At 48.1% G+C, this 22,470-nt stretch overlaps 1 protein-coding gene across 7 annotated transcripts in view; it reads right to left on the reverse strand.

The window, feature by feature from the left end:
• Positions 1-22,470, reverse strand: part of PLEKHA7 (pleckstrin homology domain containing A7) — a 988,577-nt gene that overhangs the window by 4,804 nt on the left and 961,303 nt on the right. For 6 of the 7 annotated variants that reach the window (XM_078681032.1, XM_078681039.1, XM_078681038.1 and 3 more), the window contains 3 exons: positions 21,789-21,922; positions 19,221-19,363; positions 13,426-13,535 (listed from right to left, as the gene is read on the reverse strand). In XM_078681032.1, coding sequence (XP_078537158.1) covers positions 13,438-13,535; positions 19,221-19,363; positions 21,789-21,922 — 375 coding nt within the window. In that variant the 3' untranslated portion in view covers positions 13,426-13,437. The remainder of the gene's footprint in view (positions 1-13,425; positions 13,536-19,220; positions 19,364-21,788; positions 21,923-22,470) is intronic. The other variant, XM_078681034.1, reaches the window with a different exon arrangement.

Below are 22,470 nucleotides of genomic sequence, written 5' to 3' on the forward strand. Positions count from 1 at the left end.
GAATAGAGAATAAGTATATGGACCAGACTTACCAGGCAGAATTCTACCCAGTGTTTCCTATTACGAGGGGTTTAATGCACACATTTACTGCCTGCTCTGATAAAGTGGGAAATTAATGTGGAGGGGGCAGGTGTGAGGCAGGGCGAAGAGAGCAGGATCGGCGTGGTGGGTGAGGGAAGAAGAAGCCACATGGAAGGAGTGAGCATTTCATGCTCCTGCTTTACAGTAGAAGGAGGTTGGCAGGCCTGTGGTCGACATCTGGCAGCCAACATTAAAGCAATTTAACTGGTGTTTTTTTCCCAGTGGGTAAAATTGGGTCCATTGTTCCTGCACCAGGAGAAACTGAAAGGTGAACCAGTCATGCTCAGTGTTAGAATTGGGGTCTCTAGTTGGCAGTGTCTTGCACCCTGTCCAAGGAGGGACCCGTCCTTCTAGTCAGGATAAGGGCGTTACACACCCAGATAACCCCTGTTCACCCCCTTGGTAGCTTGGCATGAGCAGACAGGTTTAACTCAGGCGCAATGTATAAAGCATTTGTACAAAACACACACAGTAACACAATGAAAACACTACAAACCACACTAGTATAGAAAACTCTTTATCTAAATCAAACAAGACCAAAATGACAAAACTCCTACATAAACAATTCAAAACGTGATATTTAAAAGGGTGGTGGCAAGCAGGCACTGCATCAATTTTTTCAGCCGCGGCCCCACAATGCACAGTTTCTTTTAGTCGCAGAGCAGGGCCTTCGTCGGAGTTTGTGCAGGGGTCTTGGACTTTGGAGACCCGTGCGTCAAACTCGTCGTGCAGCGTTTCTTCAGGCCGCTGACAGGTAAAGCGTTGGTTTCTTCGGCTGCACAGGCCATGCATCGGGAGTATCTCCTGGGGGTGCTGCGTCGTAAAATACAACCTGCAAAAAGGGTGAAGCATTGATTCTGCAGGTTTCTTTCGTTCTTTGTTGTTCTTTGCAGCAGGAACAACCTCCAAGGGCCGAGATCTGGATTTGGCACATGGCAGGTCAGAATTCACAACAGTGGAGTTCAAGGATACTGCAGGTGAAGCTTTGTGTCCCTGAGACTTCTTAACATGAGCCAAGATCTACTTAAAGCCCTTGGAGAATCTTCTTAAGCAGAATACCACAGCAAGGCAAAAGTCCAGTCCTTTCTACTGGCCACAGACAGAAGCAGCAACTGCAGGACAAACCAACAAAGCAATACACAGCAAAGGGGCTGTACTCCTGGCAGATCTTCAGCTCTTCTTCTTTGCAGGGTCCTCCTAGTCCAGAAGTAATCTAAACATCTGGGGTTTTAGGTCTAATAGAAAAGTCTATCTTGCTCAGTAAAGCTAGTTCTGTCCTCCCTAGTCCAGCCACACTACAGGAGGTGGAGGCAGCATAGTGCAGGCAGCCTATTCAAGTGTTAGCGACAACTCCTCCCACCACTCTAGCCCAGGATGACTCATCAGCGTATGCAGGGCACACCCCAGTTCCCTTTGTGTAAGTGTCAGGAGTGAATGCACAAACAAGGCCCTGCCAGTCTAAACCAGATGCTGATTCCACAGGTTGGCAGAGCACAAGATGGTTAAACAAGAAAATGCCCATTTTCCACAAGTGGCATTTTCAACCACACAATTGAAAAACAGAATTATCTTAAAGATGTGTTATTAAATTCTGAGCTCAGAAAGCCCAAACTGAAAATCTCTAGCTGTTCTCAATTGAAAGTTACATTTGCCTATGGGAGAGCTAGTCCGTGCAATAGTGAAAAACAAAATACACAGTATTTCACTATCAGGACATGTAAAACACACAAGTACATGTCCTACCTTTTGCATACACTGCAACCTGCCCATAGGGGTATCTTGGGCCTACCTTAGGGGTGCCCTCCATGTAAGATGGGGAAGGTTAGTGGGAGTTAAAAACGGCATGCGCAGACACTGCAGTGGCAGGTCTTAGACACATTTAAAAGGCTACTTCTGTGGGTGGCATTCGATCTACAGGCCCTGGGCACACAACGAGCAATTTACTAGGGACTTACCAGTAAATCAAATATGCCAATCATGGAGAACCATTCAGAATTACGATTTACACATGGAGCACATGCACTTGGGCACTTATCAGCAGTGGCTAAGTGAACAGAGTACCTGAACCAGCAAAAACAAAATCCAGCACACAATCAAAAAAATACAGGCATAAAGACAGGGGAAACCACACCAATCAATCAACCAGGCCTTGGCTGCGAGGTAGGAGAAGGACTTTTCTCCTGTTGTGGATTTGTAGGTGTGTGGGACGGAGGCCAGAGCAAGGTTGGCTGATCACAGGTGTCTTTTGGCTGCATGTGAAGCAGGGTCCAGTTTTACCGTATAGTGCCTCAGCGATTGTTCTCCACACCTGAAGCATGAGAGTCCTGAATGTCCCTCTTAGTCAATAGGGTAAGGGTGTGCTAAATTGTCCATACTGCCTCAAGCGTTCATCGAAATGGTAGGCCTCATGCCTATCTAAAAAGATTACAGCTATCTCTCCTGCAAAGGCCACAAACCTCAGTTCACTGGTTTTATCATAAATACGTCACCAGGACCCTGCTCTCCGCCACTGTCATCTGTGTGCACATCTTTCTGAACAGCACGAAGATGTAGCAATTACAGGATGACTCTTTCATCTAGAAGAACAAGATGGGGTAATAGTAGGGGCGGGGGATAACTGTAACTTTCCATACTTTCTCACCTGATGTTTTATTTGCCTTTGAAATTATGACAGCCACATGCCTTAAAGCGACAATAACTTTTCTATGTGCTATGTACCATATGAGAAGCTTCCGCCTTAAAGCTTCCGAGAGGTGACACAAAGTGTTTTGATAAAATGTTAAATTTTTTGTTATGTTCTGCAATCAGGCACCTGCCAAAGTTAGATCTTGCGGTCAATGATTCCTCATTAAAAGAGTATAAAAGGGCTGCTCACCGGTCCATTCATTAAACAACTCATGCTGTGTATTTTTCACGCCAATGGTGTACCCGTTAACCAATTGATTTAGCTCTTTATCGAGCTTGTAATGCTTCATTGTACTATGATATTCATGTTCTCTCTCTCTCTCTCTCTCTCTTTTTCTTTGGATTGCAATGATTTTAAACTTACTAGATTGCATGTTTTTGCTCATGATCTGCGATGTGTCTTTGACACTTGTTAAATACTAGATTGCATGGTGTTATTTTTGATTAATGATTTGTTTTTTACATTAATTGTCTGATTTGTTTGAATAAACAGTGTCACTCCTGACTCAATTCCTGCATTTTGAGACGTGTGTCTTATTTTAGATAGCACAATTCCATGCTAAACTATGTGGTAAAAACATGATACTCGAACATTAGGGGACCTCGAAGTGATGTGCATACGTTTTTTCCAGACTGTAAGAAGGGAAACTTGCGGTCAGATTTTGCCCCTCGCTGGCTCTTCCTGCCCGAACTACCGGACACACACGGGTAAGTCAAAGAGCTTTTTGCTTTTTCTCTTTGACTTGCCTCGGTGTAATGTCTGGGTGTGGTTGGTTGAGGGCTTGCATGTGTAGCATTGCCAAGGCCACCTTTCCTTGCAGACTGGTGTCTTGCCACGACAAAACACTCTCCTTTAAAATACACCACATGAGCAGGTACTGAGCCAGGATTTATTGTACAACATCGACGTTTGAGGTTGCGGTTTTAGAATTTAATTAGTATAAATAGGGAAAGGGGAGTTGCAGCTGGAGCTGTCTCAGCTCTTGTGGGTTCTAGAAGGGTCCAGAACCCCTAGAAGTGTTCGTCAGTCCATGTCTGGTGACTGATTAGGGAGGTTTAGGGCTAAAAGTATTAAAAATCTCTAGCTTCTGCAGACCCAAAGAGTTAAAAAAATGTTAACGGCTGATGGTTTTCACTCAGAAATTCTCCAAGTCCTGACCTCCATCAAACGCCCCATCAGCTTGTCACTGGACGATCAATAAATATGCCAGTTCCATCAGCTAGAGCTAAAACTGATACTGAAAGTTCCTCTTAAATTATGAAAGCTGAAATGTATTCGTATCTGTGTGAATTCACCTGCGCTGCTCAGATATCCAAGTGAAAGGAGAAGGGCCCCATCTATTCTGAGCTCCCACCTATCCGTTCCAGTACACAAATCTTTGTCCGTAAGGCTGTCTAATGGTGGAAAGATCAAAAGTTTGAAGGATCTTTTAATGTCACAGACTCCTCACCCACAGCTGTCCACATTGCCAAAAGGAACGCATGGATCCACTGGAGCGACATCAAGGTCGACCCTGCACCGCCTCAGCACTAAATGATGAACAAGAGGAGGGCAGCTTGTTCCCATTGACCATCCAAGAAGAAGAAGACGCTGATCTTTTGATGGGCTAAGGATTCAGCCGCTGCCACAACACCCGCAGCACTGAAGTGTCTTATGTGAAGTTATGTACTTGTATTTTGTTATTCTATATTATTGTCGGAGTGGCACTTCCAATGGTTCACTGTTATTTGTCATTGTGTTGATAAAAAGGCTTGTATTCCTCAAACTGTTAAAGCCGTCCGCACCACTATGCACCCCATATACCTTTCCCCTTTTCCTGCTAAAACAAGTACTGGGGGTAATGACTACCACGCAACAGGTTCCAATACCTCTACCAGTAACATCAGCGCCCCAAGTACCTATGTACATCCCGCGTCCCCCTCTCCTTCCCCCGTTGAAAATTATACTGAATGGGACGCTACCCTTGATGTCACACTCTGTCCCCCACTATTGTCTTGTCATCGTAGGGATGCCCCAGAGACTCTCCAAGACAATATGTGTTACAGTGAAATGGCCATAGTTGAAGGACAGAAGAATCATGTTACGTGTGCTCATACATTCACCATGATGTAGGTGCAGACAGACTGACTTTCCCTAGGGAAGTACCACCACACACTGCCAAGTGTCTTCTACACCTGTTCCTCTGTTGCATCCAAGGACAAGTCCAGATATTTAAGGCTGACATTTTTAACCTGGTAGTGAATGTCACAATATGGGACCAATCCCCATAACACACCAGGTTATCACTAACGCGGGCTGATGTTGAGGAGGAGATAAGGAAGATGTATAAAAGAGGACTTCTTAACCTGGACTTTAGGGCAGCTCTCACTAGGAAGCATGGATTCATAACAGTATCATCACCTCCAGCAGTAAGCGATGAATCCATCCATACCCCACGGACAACCATGCCCATGCCCATGACAAAATAGGTATGTGTTATGCCTATTGTTACAAATTTATGTTCTTGACAAATGGAGTGTCTCAGGCTACTTGGGGGTAGCAAGGGGGTCCTCGGAGCCGTCCCAGTCCTCATCTGGCTCCATGGTAGGAGGAGTAAGCCGCGGCAGCAGGACCGGAGCCGGAGAGGGGGTCAGCAGCGCCGGGAATGGCGCCAGCCAGGGCTGCGCTTGCATCGCATCCCAGGCCGGAACAAAATGGTCCGGGAACCGGACAGGGACGGCATAAACGGCACCCAGTGCAGTGCCTGTGGCGGAGCCAGGGACGGCGAAGGGGCCGGAGCTAAGGGCAGCACCGTGGCCAGAGCCAGCGGCGCTGCACCTTGTGGTGCCATGGCTGGAGCCAATGGCTCTGGATCCAGTGGTTCCAGGGCCGGCACCAGGGGCGGTGCCGCTGGGTCAACAGGATCTGGACACGGAACCGCAGGGCCTACAGGCGCGCCAGCGGGAGCCCGAGGCCTAAAAAGGCGATCCATGGCAGCAAGAAATTCCTGCATCTGCTCGGGAGTCACAGACGGACCCGGGCATGACGGGTAGGCCGAGGGACTCCCAGGCTCCGGAGGAGCCGCAAGGGCGGAGCCCCTGTACCCCTCGTCCGCCTCCATGGAGCGACAGGGGGATGTCGGAGAGCGAGCACGCTTCTTCGACTTCTTATTATGGCATCGCTTACCAGAGTCTGAATGCGAAGACTTAGAGCCCGAAGAGCGACGGTTCCGGTCCCGGGAGCGGTCCCCCGGACGGCCTCTAGACCCCGAGCGGCAGTTAGAGGAGTGCCGGGTCTCCAGCAACTTCCGGCGCCACTCTCGCATGGCCTTCGGGGCCATAGCTCGACAGCCCCAACAATCCCGGGAGCCATAGTCGGTCTCCAGGCAGTAGAGGCAGACATCATGGGGGTCCGCCACCGACATATTACGGCGGCACGACCCACAAGACTTGAAGCCGGGCATCCCTACGTGCACCAGGAGACAAATTGAAGAGACAAAAAAAGTCTCAAAAAGTGGCCAAAAAATTACCGAGGTACATGCTCTATCCGGATCTGCACTTTTGGCATGGAAACAGAAAGAACTGACGTCAGCGCGCATGGGTGGCGCCTAAGTACTCTCTGTGACGTCATCTCGGCGCCTATGACGCTAGTGGCGGAGCCGCAGGACGCCACCTACTGGCGCGCTGAGGTACTGCTAAGCAGAAAAACTTTCCGGATCCAGTCTGACGCCTGGGGATATTCTAAGGTAAGGAATCTATCACTAACGTGTCTCTGTCTGATAGCCTATACATCCCTCGTTGACATACCTGAGGGAGACTGTGGAGTTAAAGAAGCCACAGGACAGCCTATGTTTCTATGAAAACGACACCCCTTGGATGCCCCAGGTAGAAGGAGGGCCTGCAAAATACGGTGTAAGAGTTTTGTTCAAGAATGAACAAGAGGAGGGAAATAAAGAAGGGTCCAGTTTTACCATATAGTGCCTCACCTGAAGCATGAGAGTCCTGAATGTCCCTGTTAGTCAATAGGGAAAGGTGTGCTAAATTGTCCCTACGGCCTCAAGCATTCACTGAAACAGTAGGCATTATGCCTATCTAAAAAGATTACAGCTATCTCTCCTGCGAAGGCCACAAACCAAAGTTCACTGCTTTTCTGATAAACATGTCGCCAGGCCCCCACTCTCTGTGTGCACACCTTTCTGAACATCACGAAGATGTAGCAATAACAGGATGCATCCGTCATCTAGAAGAACAAGATGGGGTAACAGAAGGTATGGGGGCTAACTTTAACTTCCCATACATCCCATACATTCTCACCTAAAGTTTTGCTTGCATTTGAAACTACGACAGCTACATGCATTAAAGCGACTATAACCTTTCCATGTGCTATGTACCACATAAGGAGCTTCCGCCTTAAAGCTTCCAAGCGGTGATACAACATTTTCAATTTTTTATTATGTTCTGTGGTCAGTCACCTGACAAAGTTAGATCTTGTGGTCAACGGTTACGAAAGGGCTGCTCATCGGCCCATTCATTGACCACCTTGTGCAGTGTATTTTTCACGCTGATTGTGTTCCCGGTTAACCGATTGATTTAGCTCTTTATCGAGGTTGAAATGCTTCATTGTACTTTGATATTCATTTTCTCTCTCTCTCTCTCTCTCTCTCTCTCTCTCTCTTTTTCTTTGGATTGCTGTGATTTTATACTTACTAGATTGCATGTTTTTGCTCATGATCTGTGATGTGTCTTTGAAACTTGTTACTTGGTAGGTTGCAGGGTGTTATGTTTGATTAATTACATGTTTTTTACATTTATTTTCTAAATTGTTTGAATAAAGTGTCACTCCTGACTCAATTCCTGCATTTTGACACGTGTGTCTTGTTATTTCAGATAGCACACTTCCGTGCTAAATTATGTGGTAAACACCACACTCGAACATGTGGAAGGAGAGGCGGGTGTTCAGGTATATTGGTCAGGTCATGTAAAGGGCCTTTTAAGCATAGGCTTAGGAGTTTGAAGGTTATTCTTCTTTCGACTGGTAGCCAGTGGAGATCATGGAGGTGTTGGGTGATGTGACTGCGATGGGGGATGTCGAGGATCAGTCTGGCTGCTGCGTTCTGGACGGTCTGGAGTTTGCAAAGGAGTTTCTTGTTGATTCCGGCCGAGAGGGCATTGCGTAGTGCAGACTGCTGCTGATGAGAGCGTGTGTGACAATTTTCGAAGCATACAGAGCGTGTTAAAGCAGGTCGAGAATACATCGCTGCACTGGTGGTCCACTGTGCGGGATGAGTGGAGTATAATGCCGAGGTTTCGTGTGTAGTCCATCGGGGTAAGGGGATTTTCAAGTGCGGGGGTCACCAGGAGTCATACAATGGAGAGGGGGTGGAGCCAAGGATTTTCAAGTGCGGGGGCCACCAGGAGTCACACCATGCAGAGGGGGTGGAACCAAGGATGAGGACTTCTGTTTTCTAAGAGTTGAGTTTCAGATAGCTGTTCTTCATCCAGGTGGCGACAGCTTTCATTCTTTCTTGGAAGTTGTGTTTGTTGTTGCTGGGTTCGTTGGTGAGGGAGAGGATGAGCCTGGTGTCGCCGTAATATGAGATGATTTTGAGCTTGTTGCTCCTGATGATGGTTGCAAGGGGGGCAATGTCCATGTTGAAGAGGGTGGGGCTGAGGGAGGAGCCATGTGGCACACCACAGTCAGTTCTGAGAGGTAGGGAGGGAGTCTGACATGCTGAGTTCTACCGGTGAGGAATGAGCATATCCGGTCGAGGGCCTTGCCGTGGATGCCGGCGTCATGAAGTCTGGTGGCTAGGGTGTGGTAGCAGCCGAGAGGTTCAGAAGGATGAGGTTGCCGTTTCCCCCTGGTCAAGGAGGGAACAATTGTTGGCAGTGAGTTGGACAGTCTTGGTGCTGTGGTTGCTGCAGGAATCTGGATTGGGAGATGTCCAGGATGTTGTTAGCTTCAATGAAGTTTGCTAGCTGGGTATTGATGGCATTTTTGCTGACCTTGGCTGCAAATGGAAGCAGGGAGATGAGCCTGAAGTCTTTAGAGGTCTGTCGGGTCTACAGAGGTTTTTTTCAGTAGGGGGTTGACTTGAGTGTGTTTTCAGTCAATGGGGAAGGTGGTGGTCTCAAAGGAGCAGTTGATAGTCTGGCGTAGTTCGGGAATGAAGGCAGAGGCAGCTATATGAAAGATGTGATGTGGGCAGGGGTCTGAGGTTGCTCCGGTGTGGATGCCTTTCATGGTCTTCAAGGGATTTTCTATCATGAGTGGGGTCTAATAGAGAAGGATCTGTTGTGTGGCGTGCAATGGAGCGATAGGAGGTTGTAACGGGGTGTACCGGAGGACTCAGGGATATGACTCATGCCGGCCGCCTACCAGTCCCAGAAACCCTCGGGACGGTCCGAAAGACGGAGAAGAGAATGACATTGCACTTTTACCACTCCCCCCTCTCTCTCTTCCCTCACCACAGGACGTGGAGTCAAGTATTGCCGATACGGCGGAAGGGGAATGGCCCTTTAATTCGTGGACAGAGAACGAGTGGGAGGAGCCGGCCAGCGACGCATTCCCGTCAAAGGGAGGACCCACGGAGCCGCAGGTGTGCTTGTTCACCCGGAGGTAGTGGAGAGGAGCGGTTGGAGTGCGGAGATACAGGAGGCGAATACGGAGTACGGAGGAGAGGAAGTCGGAAGGAGAGGAACATCGGAGGGAGGATCGTGGTATACAGAGGGAGACGGAGAGCGGCGAGAAACATCCAAGGCCGGGGGAGACACGGAGAAGAGTCGTCAGAACGAGGCAGAGGCGGCGTCTGCCGAGGACGGAGGAAAGCCAGGAGGCCACCGTTCCCACGAGCCGCCCAGCCACTCACCCAGGGGAGGTGCGTGGTTTGTACAGGTGCGTGACCGGTTGCGGGGCTGGGTCGGCGGTAGAAGTACTCTAGGTACTAAGCCAAGGGAAACCTGAATCCCGGTACCCTTTTCCCTGTGCACTTTACCCTTCACTCACCACTAGTGCACTGTTAGTAAGTCGAGCACCGGCGACATCCCCTCACTCCCTTCCCCTGAACCACGTGACTGAACGGAAGTCTCACACAGCCCTTTTATTTTCTGTTTCCCTCATTGGGGAGCACGAGCCCAGCAGCGACAGACTCCGAGGAGGAAGAGCCATCCCACAGAAGTCCGGAAGGGTTCCGCAAGGAGAAGGACCGCCAACGGAGACGAAGCCGAAGCAGATCCCCACAGAGGCGTACACCAGTCAGGAGGAGTTGTACTGACCATTTACTAGCATCAATAAAGCCTCAGTTAACCCGAGCCCGGTTGTTGCCCATCAATGCTGCGTCCTTACCCGCTCCAAGCGTAACAGAGGTCTTGGATGTTGAAGTTGTCATAGATCATCTTAATCTTGTGGTGGAAGAAGATGCAGAGTCTGTCACAGAGGTTTTTGGGAGGGTGGGACGTCTGTTGCTTTGCTGCAGGGTTTGGTGAATTCCTTAATGATGGAGAAGAGGTCTTTGGTTTTGTGAGCATTGGCGAGGATTCTGTCTTGGAGGGATTTCCTCCTTGTGGGTTTGATGAAATGGTGGTGTGCGGTGGTGGCTGCTTTGAAGGCGGCTCATGTTTCTGGGGTTTTGTTGTTCCTCCATGTCTGGATTCTTGTAGTGCAGAGGTGAGCCAGCTTGCTTTCTTGATGTGTCTTCCTGTGGCTTTCTTGAGGGGGGCGAATGTATCGGCGCAGTTCATGTTCCAGCGGTGGAGGTCGCATGCTGCGGAGTTTGTGTCTGGAGTAGTCGGTGGTGGGCTGTTGATGAGGTCAGAGATGAGCTGGTATTCGGTGACTTTGTTCCAGATTCTGGGGGGGGGGGGGGCGGAGGGCATGCTTGTGTACTGTGGGATGTTGTTTCCTTCAGTGAAGACAGGGGCAAGTGTGTGTCCTGCTGTGTGTATGGGGGCAGTGACTAGTTGCTTCAGTCCTATGTTGGCGAGGTTCTCTAGGAGGGAGGTGGTGTTTGAGTCATTGTGGTTGTCCACGTGGAAATTTAGGTCTCCGAGTAGTATGTAGTTTGTGGAGGCAAGGGTGTGGGGTACGATAATGGAATCAGTAAAGGGAGCGCAGGCCCGGCGGCGTGTAGATGAGGGTTCTGTGGAGAATTGTTTTTGGTTTGGTCTGGACTGGGAAGTGGAGGTGCTCCATGAGGGTCTTTGTGTCGTACAGGATGGTGGTCGTCATGCGGAGGGTGCTTTTGTGAACAATGGCAGGCTTCCTCCTAGGAGGATGGCGCTATCCTTGCACAGATTCTTGTATCCGTCAGGAATGGCGGTGGCTATGTCGGGTGCAGAGTTGGTCTAGATTTCTGTGAGGAAGGCAACGTCGGGCGAGTAGGTGTTGAGGTGGTCCCATATTTCTATGGCGTGCTTGTGCAGGGAAAGTATGTTGAAGAGGATGTAGTTGAGTGGTTTGTGAGTGGTGCAGTCCAGTAGGCTGGGGGATGCTGCTGGGGTTCGGAGGTGGGTGAAGGTGCGACAGCTGTGTAGACAGGTGAGAGGGCCTTGGGTGTTGTTCGGCATTGAGAGCTGGCAGTTGTTGTTGAGTCTGGAGTTGAGAGCATGGAGGTTGCTGAAGTCGTAGCGGAGGCAGGTCAGAGGATCAGGGACCCTGATGCTGGTCGCAGTCGAGTCACGGACGGGCGCAGACGGGCTTGTCTTTGAGGTGCGGGTACGGATATGCAGTGGCCGCAATTGTTTAGGGATCAGGCGGAAAGCAGGTCAGCTGGGAAGGAAAGAGTGGGGGAGGGGCCACGGGGCAGCAGTGTCAGAGGAGAAGCACAGGGAAAATGGCACAGGCAAAGGAAAAAGAAACAGAGGGAAGAGAAAAAGAGGGCACAGAGGAAAGAAGCAGATAAGGAAAGATAAAAAGAGGAAAAAGGCAAGAGAGGCAGAAGAGCAGAGTTGTCTACCACTGGACCACCAAGGACGAGGCACAGGCTGGAGCCTGCGGATGGATGAGGGCCTCGAACAGCCAGCAAGGATGATTACTGCACATCCTAGAAAGGGTGTGGGCACCACTTTTCGTCCTGATAATAGGATCCTCAGGTTGTAAATAAAGATATTCCAGAAGGAATGTTCAAACCTTATTTTTATTCAATATTTGTATTAATTCTTGTGGTTTTGCTTCATACATTTATAGCGATGGACCTTAAATCATATTACTGGATTGGGATATCCAATGCATTTCAGGTATCTTACCCTTCATCGGGGATCAATCCTACAACAAACATATTGTAGCATAAAGGACTAAATGATTATATACAGTTTGACGTTACAGTGATGCATTTGAATGCATGCGATCACGCTAATCACAAAAGAATGAATAAAAATAAGGATTGAACATTCCTTTTGGATTATCTTTATTTACAACCTGAGGATCCTATTATCAGGATGAAAAGTTGTGCCCAGGGATTCACTTCCTTTCTAGGATGTGCAGTAATCATTGTTTCATATGATGTTGTGAATGGAAGACGCCACCCCAGGAGCACACATAATATTGATTACCTTCACTTACAACCCATCGTGAATTTTTTTGTTGCGTGTATTCACTTTCAATGTCTCCCAGCCTGCAAGGATGCCAGGTCTAACAATCAGGCTGAGCAGTATCCATCCGACTCGTAATTGGGCCCTTAGTGTCCAAGAAAAGCAGCCCTCACTTCAATGTAATTAAGTTCAGGTCACACTGGCACATCTCGCTTAGTTAAGAGCAGGAAAGTTAGTTCCTACAAATAGGATGTTGTCATTATCAATTTAGATTTTATCCATTCTATATTTTATGACCACGCCCATAACTACAGGTCTCCTTTTTCTGTGCTTTATGGAATGTTGCGACGATCATGACTGAAACTCCATTAGACCACAACCCTCATCGATAGCACAAATTTGCCATTACTATTAGAACATGTTCTAAACCAGAGATATTAATAATGTCGGCATGGGCCAAAAAGATGTTATCTACAGGAATTCCAAGAATGAGCTAAACAGGTTGCGGGCTAAGATTGTGAGGCGAGACGAACACTGTGTACTTCCCATAGCTTCACAAGTGACACAACATTGTGTTTTTCTTTTTGTCACACCAAATAATTCTCCTGGCAAATATTAACGTAACAATTACTGTTTAGTTCAGGTGTCTTGCTGTTGGCTCAGTGTGACAGATGTCCAAAGTCCAAAGGCTTAATATTTTACCACTTGGTTAATTAAAGTGAGGAGAGGATCAGAAAGCAAATTCTGTGCTAACTTGAAATAAATCCGTAGGGACAAAGCTTGTCATATCAAACCCTTGTCAGCATAGGTAGGAGATTCGTTTTTACCATAGGTTAAGCCTAAAGTCTCACACATACTCTCATCATGGGTTTCATGAAGTGGAAATACAAATATATTTTCCTGTATACTATAATAAATAGTGTTAATCATAGTTACAATTAAGTCGACGAAATTAATAAGGTAGCACATTCCCATTGCATTTGTCCACTAAGCTCATTTATATCATTGATGAACAAAACATGCCAAATGACTGCAAAAACACAACTAATGGCATTTTGTATGGTCGTACTTTATCAAAGAAATTTTAAAAAAATTAAAACCTGAAAGGACAAGACGCAGAAACACAACAAGAAAATATTAGTTAGTCCTTACTTTCAAAGGTGCTTAGACAAATGTGTAGTGAACTCCATTGCTTAGGGGGGGTTGAGGTGTCTGTGACATAGGAGGTAAGGGTGCATTAGATGGGAAGGCCAGCTGTTGCGCTAGAAGGGATCACATACACGATTTTTAGTAAACACAATTAGACATGCACATTTAAAAGAAAAGACAGTCGCTAATAGATCTGCATTAGACGCAAAATAAAACGCCAAATTTAGTTCAGGCAATTTAGTAAAAATGTGGTGATTTTTCAAGATTGTTGAAATATTCATTGACTAATAATTTGTTTCTGCGTGATTTTGAAGGAGAACTGTGTGATCACAGAAAGACAGAGGAGCACATTGTAAAAGCTGACTATACTTATTTCTATAAGGAAGCCTACCAGCACGCAGGGCACGTCGGCACCTCACAGAGGAGCACTGGGCCCAGGGGCAATCATCTGCATCATCAATGAGGTAGTTGGTGAAATCATAACGTATGCCAATCGTAATACCTTGTATGAAGTCATGAGCAGTGAAGTAGGGCTGGGAACTTGTGACTGCACAGCTAATAATAACAAGTGAAGTGCAGCATTTCAAAGGAATTTTTGATGCAAGTTTATATTTTACCTTAGTAGAGAAGCAGAAGCTCCAAAGTTTCTTTAATTTATATTTTTTTTAAATATTATAATTTATCCGTTGTGAGTAGTGCACACACTGCATGACCAATGCCCATAACGCACAAGTTACTTACCTTCGGTAACGATATATCTGTAAGAAACAGTAGTTAGTATTAGATTCCTTACCTTAGAATATTCTCAGGCGTCAGTCTGGATCCGGATATTTTTGCGTAGCAGTACCCCTGCGCGTCGGTAGGCGTCGTCTGCGGCTCCGCGCCCGTCGTCGTTGGTGCAGGGATGACGTCGCCGGAGTACTTAGACGCCGCCCTCGCGCACTGACATCAATTCTTATACACAGCTTTTCCGCGCCAGAAACGCAGAGCCATGATAAAAACCAACACTGGTGCCATGAAACAAGGGCCCTGAAAAGGGATATCGGTTCGCAGCGGTAAGGAATCTAATACTAACTACTGTTTCTTACAGATATATCGTTACCGAAGGGAAGTAACTTGTGCATCTGAAAGAAACAGGTTAGTATTAGATTCCTTACCTTAGAATAGATACCCCAGCAATACCAACCCCGGTGGTGGGTCTACAAACCAATAATCACACCAGAAAGTCCTGGAGAACGTAACGGCCGAAAAAGCCATCTCTCCGGACTTGGCTGTCCAGGCAGTAGTGTCTTGCGAACGTGTGCAGTGAGGCCCACGTAGCTGCCTGACAGATGTCCTGCAAGGGGACTCCCCGACCCAGGGCAGTAGTAGCCGCCGTGGCCCGAGTGGAATGGGCACGTAGCCCCACAGGAGGCTCCTTTTTAGCCACTGAATAACAAGCCTTGATGCACAAGATGACCCATCTGGAAATTGTCCGTTTGTGCACCGCCCGTCCCTTCTTAGCGCCCACATAACCAACAAAGAGTTTGTCATCCACCCGGAACTGGTGCGTGCGATCCAGATAGTATGAGAGCACACGTTTTGGGTCCAGACGGTGGAACCTCTCTTCCTCTTTCAAGGGATGCGGAGGTGGAAAGAAGGTGGGCAAGGTGATGGACTGCCCGGTGTGGAAGGCTGTGACTACCTTGGACAGGAAAGAGGGTCACGTCCGCAACACAACTTTGTCCGGATGGACAGAAAGGAAAGGAGGTTGTGAAGAAAGGGCCTGGAGCTCACTCACTTTCCTGACAGAGGTGATGGCAACCAGGAATGCAGTATTAAGGGTAAGAAGATGAAGAGGACAGTTATGAAGTGGCTCAAAGGGAGCGCACATCAGATAAGTCAGAACAAGGTTCAAGTCCCACTGAGGCATCACGAAAGGAACAGGGGGGAACGTATGAGTGATGCCCTTCAAGAACCTATTTACAACTGGGGACTTGAACAAAGAGGGCTGGTCAGGGAGCCTTAAGAAGGCGGAAATGGCAGAGAGGTAGCCCTTGATAGTGCCCAGAGCAGAACCCTGCTGGGCAAGAGAAAGAAGAAAGAGGAGAACCTCAGAAAGAAGGGCAGAAAGTGGATCCACAGCCTTTGCTGTGCACCATGCCACAAATTTGTTCCACCTGCAGGCGTATACCGATTTTGTGGAGGGACGCCTGGCTGCCAGAATAGCATCACAGACTTCAGGAGGCAAGTCAAATGGCCTCCACTGTTGCCGCTCAATCTCCACGCATGGAGGTGGAGGCTGGACAGGTTCGGGTGGAGGACCGTCCCCTGCCGCTGCAATAGAAGGTCTTCCTGAAGAGGCAGACGAATCGACTGACATGCTGAGTAGCTCAGGATACCAGTATCTTCGTGCCCAGTCTGGAGCCAGAAGGATGACTTGGGCACGGTCGTGCCTGATCTTCTTCAGCACTCTGGGCAGAAGTGGTATAGGCGGAAAGGCGTACAACAGACCGCAACTCCACTCGTGACGAAAAGCGTCTCCAAGCGAGTGCCGCCTTGGAAATTCCAACGTGCAGAACTGATGACATTGCGCGTTCTCATCTGTGGCGAATAGGTCTAACCAAGGCTCTCCCCATTGCTGAAAGAGACCTTGCGCCACGTCCGAGTTCAGATGCCATTCGTGATCCATCATGCACCGATGGCTGAGTTCGTCTGCCCTGGTGTTCAGGGAACCTGCCAGGTGTTCAACCAACAGGGTCATGCCCTGATGTTCCAGCCACTGCCAGGAGGTGCAGAGCCTCCTGGCATAGGGTCCACGACCCCACCCCGCCCTGTTTGTTGAAGTACCACATGGCGGTGGTGTTGTCCGTGAACACCTGCACTACACTCCCCAGGACAGAGGGGAGGAATGCCTTCAGTGCAAGCCGGATCGCCCGCAGCTCCAGAAGGTTGATGTGGAGCCGGAACTCCGCCGGAGACCAGAGGCCTCTGATCTCCGCCTCTCCCATGTGGCCACCCCAGCCCTGGAGGGATGCGTCCGTCACAACAACGTGCTCCGGTTGGGGTAGGGAGAGGGATCTGCCGCTGACCCAATCGCGGTCCGTGAGCCACCACTGCAACTGTCTTGCAGTGCCCTCCGAGATCAAGACATGGTCAGACAAGTTGCCCTGATGCTGGGCCCACTGAAACTTCAGGTCCCACTGCAGAGCCCGCATCCGCCACCTGGCGTGATGCACCAGAAGGATGCAGGAGGCCATCAGCCCCAGAAGCCGCAGTGTCAACCTGACCGAGACTCGGGATAACGGCTGAAAGATCGGAATCAGAGCCTGAATATCCCGAACCCGCTGTTTGGGAGGATAAACCCGAAACCGCGCCGAGTCTAGAACCGCTCAGATGAAAGGGAGCTTCTGAGACGGACACAGGTGTGACTTCGGCACATTGATGGAGAACCCCAGCAGGTGCGGGAGGTCGGCCGTAGTCTGGAGGTGGCTGATGTCTTTCTGGGGCGAGACCGCCTTCACTGCCATCACTTTCGTGAACACCCGCGGGGCGCTGGTAAGGCCGAAGAGGAGCACGGTAAACTGAAAGTGCTCGTGGCCTACCGTGAACCGCAGGTAGCGCTGGTGGGCCGGCAGGACGGGAATGTAGAAATAGGCGTCCTGCAAGTCCAACGCTACCATCCAGTCTCCCGGGTCTAGGGCAGCTAAGACCTGAGCCAAAGTCAGCATCTTGAACTTCTCCTTCCGGAGGAAGCTGTCAACGCTCCGCAGGTTCAAGATAGGGCGTAGTCCCCCTTTGCGCATCTTGGGAACCAGAAAGTAGTGGGAGTAACAACCACACTATACTTTTGGCCCAGGAATGCGCTCGATGGCCCCCTTGGCCAAGAGGGCTGTAACTTCCTCTTGCAGAAGTTGCAAGTGATCCCCCAACACGCAGTGGTACTGCGGTGGCATGGCTGGAGGGGTCGCCTCAAAGGGGAGTGGAAAGAAATGTAGTCATGCAATTGGAGCTGGGAACATGGTATAGCTTTAGGCAATGACCTTTCCACAGAACCCATGCCAACATGTCAAGCAGGTACTACACAGACGTCACCACTTTTGGCCATGCCCTGTGCCCACTACCTATTCTCTTTACACATATTTTTGAACTCATGGACCAACTCTCGGTCTACAGATCTGATTATTTTGGGTACCCTAAATATGGAAGATAGGTTAAGAAGGTAACGATCAGATCAGTTTATGACTACATCGGTTCGTAAACCATGGATCCCAAAACATTTTTTTTTGTTGGGGTCTTTTTTTGTACCTCCCACGTCTATGCCCTGGTCTGCAGAGATGGTAGAATGACAGAGGCGGATGCTCCATTACAGCGGAGGAGCTATAATAAAAACGGGTTTTAAACCTGTTTTATTTTAATCTGTTGGATCTGCCCCAGGACTCTGACGAGTCTTAGGGGGTGGGTCCAAGGGATGACACTGCTGGTGGGCACTCCCTTCATTGCGTATGAGGGTTTGGCCAGCTGTCTCAGGCCGGCCAAACCCTCATGCACAGTGAAGCTATCTCCAGCCTCAGCTGTGTTGCTGGGGCTGGCGAGAGCAGGCTCAGGCTCCCAGTCTGCCTGGGAGCGCAAGTTGCAGGTGCTCAGGGCAATCCAGATGCTGCTTTCATGTAGTGTCAGGATTGGCCACAGTGCATTCTGGGAGCCTGTGCCCAGAACACGGAAGAATGAGATGCTGCTGGAGACGCAGCAGCGAACAGGTAATTTTTTTTTAACCGAACCCTCCGCACTCCTCCGGCCCACCCCGCCACTTTACCAGGAGACAGGCTGTGTAACTGAGAATGAAGCACCTCTGCCCCCACGTGGTCCCACAAAATTCTGATTACAAATAAGGTTTGCAAACCAAACCATCATTTAGTTGACCTTAAAACGGCTTCCACCACATACGTAATCAGCTCCTGGTAGCCAAACAAATGGAGAGCTAAAATTATAAAAATGGTTTCGTGAACCAGTTAGCAAACCAAACAGCAACCTATTACTACATTTTCTGCCCCTTCCCCCCCCCCCCGATTTTTTGTGATTTTTCAAAAAACAAATGAAAGAATTGACGTTACACCAATAAAAGAATGTGAATTGAGTCAAACGTGATCTACAAGTCCAAATTTTGTCTCAATACATTGAAATGATATGAAATTCCGGCATTTGTAAAGCGCACAGCTACCTACACCGGAGGTGTCCCGGCGCTGTCCGTATACCGCTTAGGAACCCTTCCTGGCTTCCCTGTGAAATGTCCACTCCTGGGCACCCCCCCCCAGTGCAGCCAGGCATCCCAGCGCTGTTGGGGCCGTTGTGGAGATTAAGCAAGCTATTGCCCAGAGTTGCGGAGTGGGACCCATGATTAGAATAGGCACCGAGGCGAGAATTATCAGGTCCGAGGAAATTGAGTCCAAGACCTGCCGAGGCGGGAATTGAACCCTGGTCCCAGGCCAGACCTCTGCATCAGGGTCTGCCGCTCTAACCATTGAGCCACACTTCTCCACATTCAGGCTCTGTTGCAGGTTGCTCAATAATAGTTCCTTTAAGAGTTTTAAAAGGGGAAATATAACTATGGACTCCATCCAGACCCCTATTCTCAGCCTTTAAAAAACAAATCAAAATGTTATGCAAGTGCACTTTTTGGAACGTTAAGTGCAGATTCATCAAAATGGGCCACAGTAAGTATTGTAAGTGATATAAAAAGCTTTTCCCTTTGAACTCATCAATTCAACCATAAAGGCGCGTGTACATGTAAAATAAAGGAAGCTGAAATGACGTATTACCTGCAACCTGCTTGCTACGTTGGGATGCCTCGGAAGCCAAAGCATATGATATAGTAATAATGCGTTCTTGCTCCTGAAGCTGGGCACCTGTGTCCTGATAGCTCTGCTCATCCGGAGAAACCACAGGCTGCAGATTGTGCATACTAGAAAAACAGGAAAACTTAAATTACATTTAGAGAAATGAATGGACGTCTTATCTGAAAGGATCATTCAGAATGTCTCATATCCCTCCCTGCCTCTCCCTCAATAAATCATTTTTTTTTAAACAATAAAGCATTAATTTCGTACAAAACACATTGTGAAATCAGCCATGTCCTTCATTCCTTTTATTTGAATGGGTGAAGAACATTTTTAAATAATTTGACTGAAGGATTGTTTCTGAACCAAGGCAAATCTCCCCTAACTCCACAGTACCAGTAGTGCATATATTTTGTTGGGGATCAAAATGCTTGTGGACATAGATGAATTATATCCCTCTTATAGCTTATATATTTGCTTTTATATAAAGGTATATTTTAGCGATGGTCTTAACCTTGCGTATTCATGTCCTCTTTCTAACACAAAGTGTACCATATGCTGGCTTTCTTTTTAGGTCGAGCCTAGAGCAGCGCATGCGCTACTTGCTCGACTTTTAGTAAGGGAATTTTCAAAGTACTACCCACAAGCTTTTCCTGGCCTAAAGCTTGCATACATGTGCGCGTGAATGCGTGCAGCCGACATCTGCCTTTCTTATCGCCTTGTTTTACAGTTACGAGCCGTCATGGCTCATTAAGTGCTTTCGGGCACAGCGCACATGCACACAACTCCCTCCGCCTCTCTCTCCAATTCTTTCTATTTCCCAGCTCGTCTACGCCCTCTGCTTTCTTTCCTCTTTATCTTTCCAATTTCTCATCTTTCCGATCATCTTTGTATTTACTACATAGATGCATCCCGAGATCTCTTCTAGCATTGCATTGACGTGCCACTAGATGACACTATAACCCCATGAATACTTTTGGGTGCACCCCTGCGCCTCTCTCTCCCGCCGGTCCCAGTCGCCGTGCAAAATGCCCATTATTTCCGAGTCCATTATTTCCGAGTGTTTCTTTGCTGTACAATGCCCTCTCACCCACGTTTCAACAGTGTTGTCTCTGTCTAGCACCGCTCCACCCGACCCAAGACAAGAGATCGAGGCTTGTTTTTTTTAATGCATGTAAGACAGATATTTAGCCTTCCAATTTAATTAACAAGAAAATAATTTTTGGCTGCTGCCCACACACTTATGATTCCTGTCAATCAAGGCCCCGGGCCCATTCGCCGTGCAAAATGCCCATTATTTCCGAGTGTTTCTTTGCTGTACAATGCCCTAACGCCCATGTTTCAACAGTGTTGTCTCTGTCTAGCACGGCTCCACCGAACACCCGCACATTTGGTGCTGAGGCGTTGGAGGTTCCATTACCACACGCAGACTAGTATTTGTTCTCCGGGTAGCCAGGTGTGCTTTGACACCTACACACACCTACACACCTACAAACACACACACACACACACACCTACACACACCTACACCCCCCGTGTCTAATTAGCGGCCACTCGGCACAAACACCACGCAAAAATAAAATGATTACTGATCAAGCTGACAGGATGGATGAAGTAATTGCGTCCCACAGGGGTTGAGCATGTTGGCGGAAACTGTGGATGCTTTTATTCCGGCAAGGGAGCCATGCAGTGGGTTCATTGTAATGTATTCTGAGCAGATGATAACTATGCAGTTACGTCCTCAGTCTTTGCTACTCTTTATCCAACCACAATTGATCCTAATATTTTTTTCTTCACAGACAATGGTTATGTAAGGCGATGTTTACCTTCAATTCATTGCGTCTTTCCAAACCCACATCACTTTTTCACTGTCATGTTTCAGTAGGTGTGAACATTTTTAACATGCACAGATCCCTGAATTTACGGTCTCAATCAAAATATTAGGCTGACGATCTGCTTTAGATTGAATATATCTGCTGCATTATTTTAAGGCTATTTAGTTGTGTTCATGCAGCTGATACGTGCCAACTTTCACGTGGTGTTTGTAGTTGGTGCACAGTTTCACTGCGCTGTTTCAGCACTCTATTCCAGTGACTGTGTTTTTGGTCTTTCAGGTCACGTGAAACAGTGAAATGAGCTGGTTCTAATAATATATTATTCACCATCACAAGAACGCACTTTCAGAGCACAGTTGACAAGGATCATTGCAGCTTTTCCCCATTCTATGCAGTTAAAGGGACAGCCAGACACTATCAAATGTTAGAGGACTGGTGTTTCCCATTTATTGGTGCTCTAGATTCTTAGTCTGCAATGGAAAGTTTTCTCCCTACTCCTCCCTGACTCTCCGAGTAGCTGTGGAAATGCAGGCAACGTCTAGCTAAAGGAAGTTATATGGGGCGAGTGTAAGAGCTTTGCCACACAGTTATCACAGTTGTAATAAAATGTGATGTGTTACTAGGTAATGCTTTTTTCTAGCTCAATGTTTTTTCACTTTCAAAAATGCAGCTTCAAAAAGCGCTTTGAAAATACCCGAGAGAGCTAGACTCCTACCTGGAACGAGCAAGGAGGTGCTTTATCTTCTCCACTTTCCTGTGCCTGGCTTCCAGCTCCTCGTTGCTGAGGGGTTCTTCCGGCTCCATTTCAACGTAACGTTCTGGAATCGCAACCTTGTCCGGTTTTGACAACTAAGGAAACAGAGGCAATTTGATATTAAAACTCTCCATACAATACAATTATACATGTAAAGAATAAATGAGTTATTGATTGGTTTGCGGGGGTTATTTCTTTTACTGGAAATGCGTGTGAGGTGTGAACTGCTGAAGCCCTGAGTTTAGGCTGAAATCCACACTGTTTTCAGAATTCCTTGGACAATCACTCCATCAATGTCTCCTTTAAAATGACATATTGCTCCCTCCTGTGCCCACTATACCATCCTCACACTTCTTGAAACGGCTACTGGTGATGTAAACCCCTCTGCAATGCGGAGAGCAGGACATTCAACCCCAAGCGGTCCCTCCAAGAGCCCAGCAAACAAAAGCAAGCATGATGCTGCCTCAACAAGCCACGACAGAACACACAGACCATCCTAAAACCACCCCGAGCAACTAGCACAAAGGTTTATTGAGACAAGCACAGGTAAGCAAATGTCATGGGAGCCATACAGGATGACAACCTGGCCACGACGGACTCCAAGTGCCTGGCCTTGCCCACCTTCCTAAGCCGCTCTACTGCG

Source organism: Lissotriton helveticus, chromosome 3_1 (assembly GCF_964261635.1).
Source record: "Lissotriton helveticus chromosome 3_1, aLisHel1.1, whole genome shotgun sequence".
Classification (NCBI taxonomy): Eukaryota; Metazoa; Chordata; class Amphibia; order Caudata; family Salamandridae; genus Lissotriton; species Lissotriton helveticus.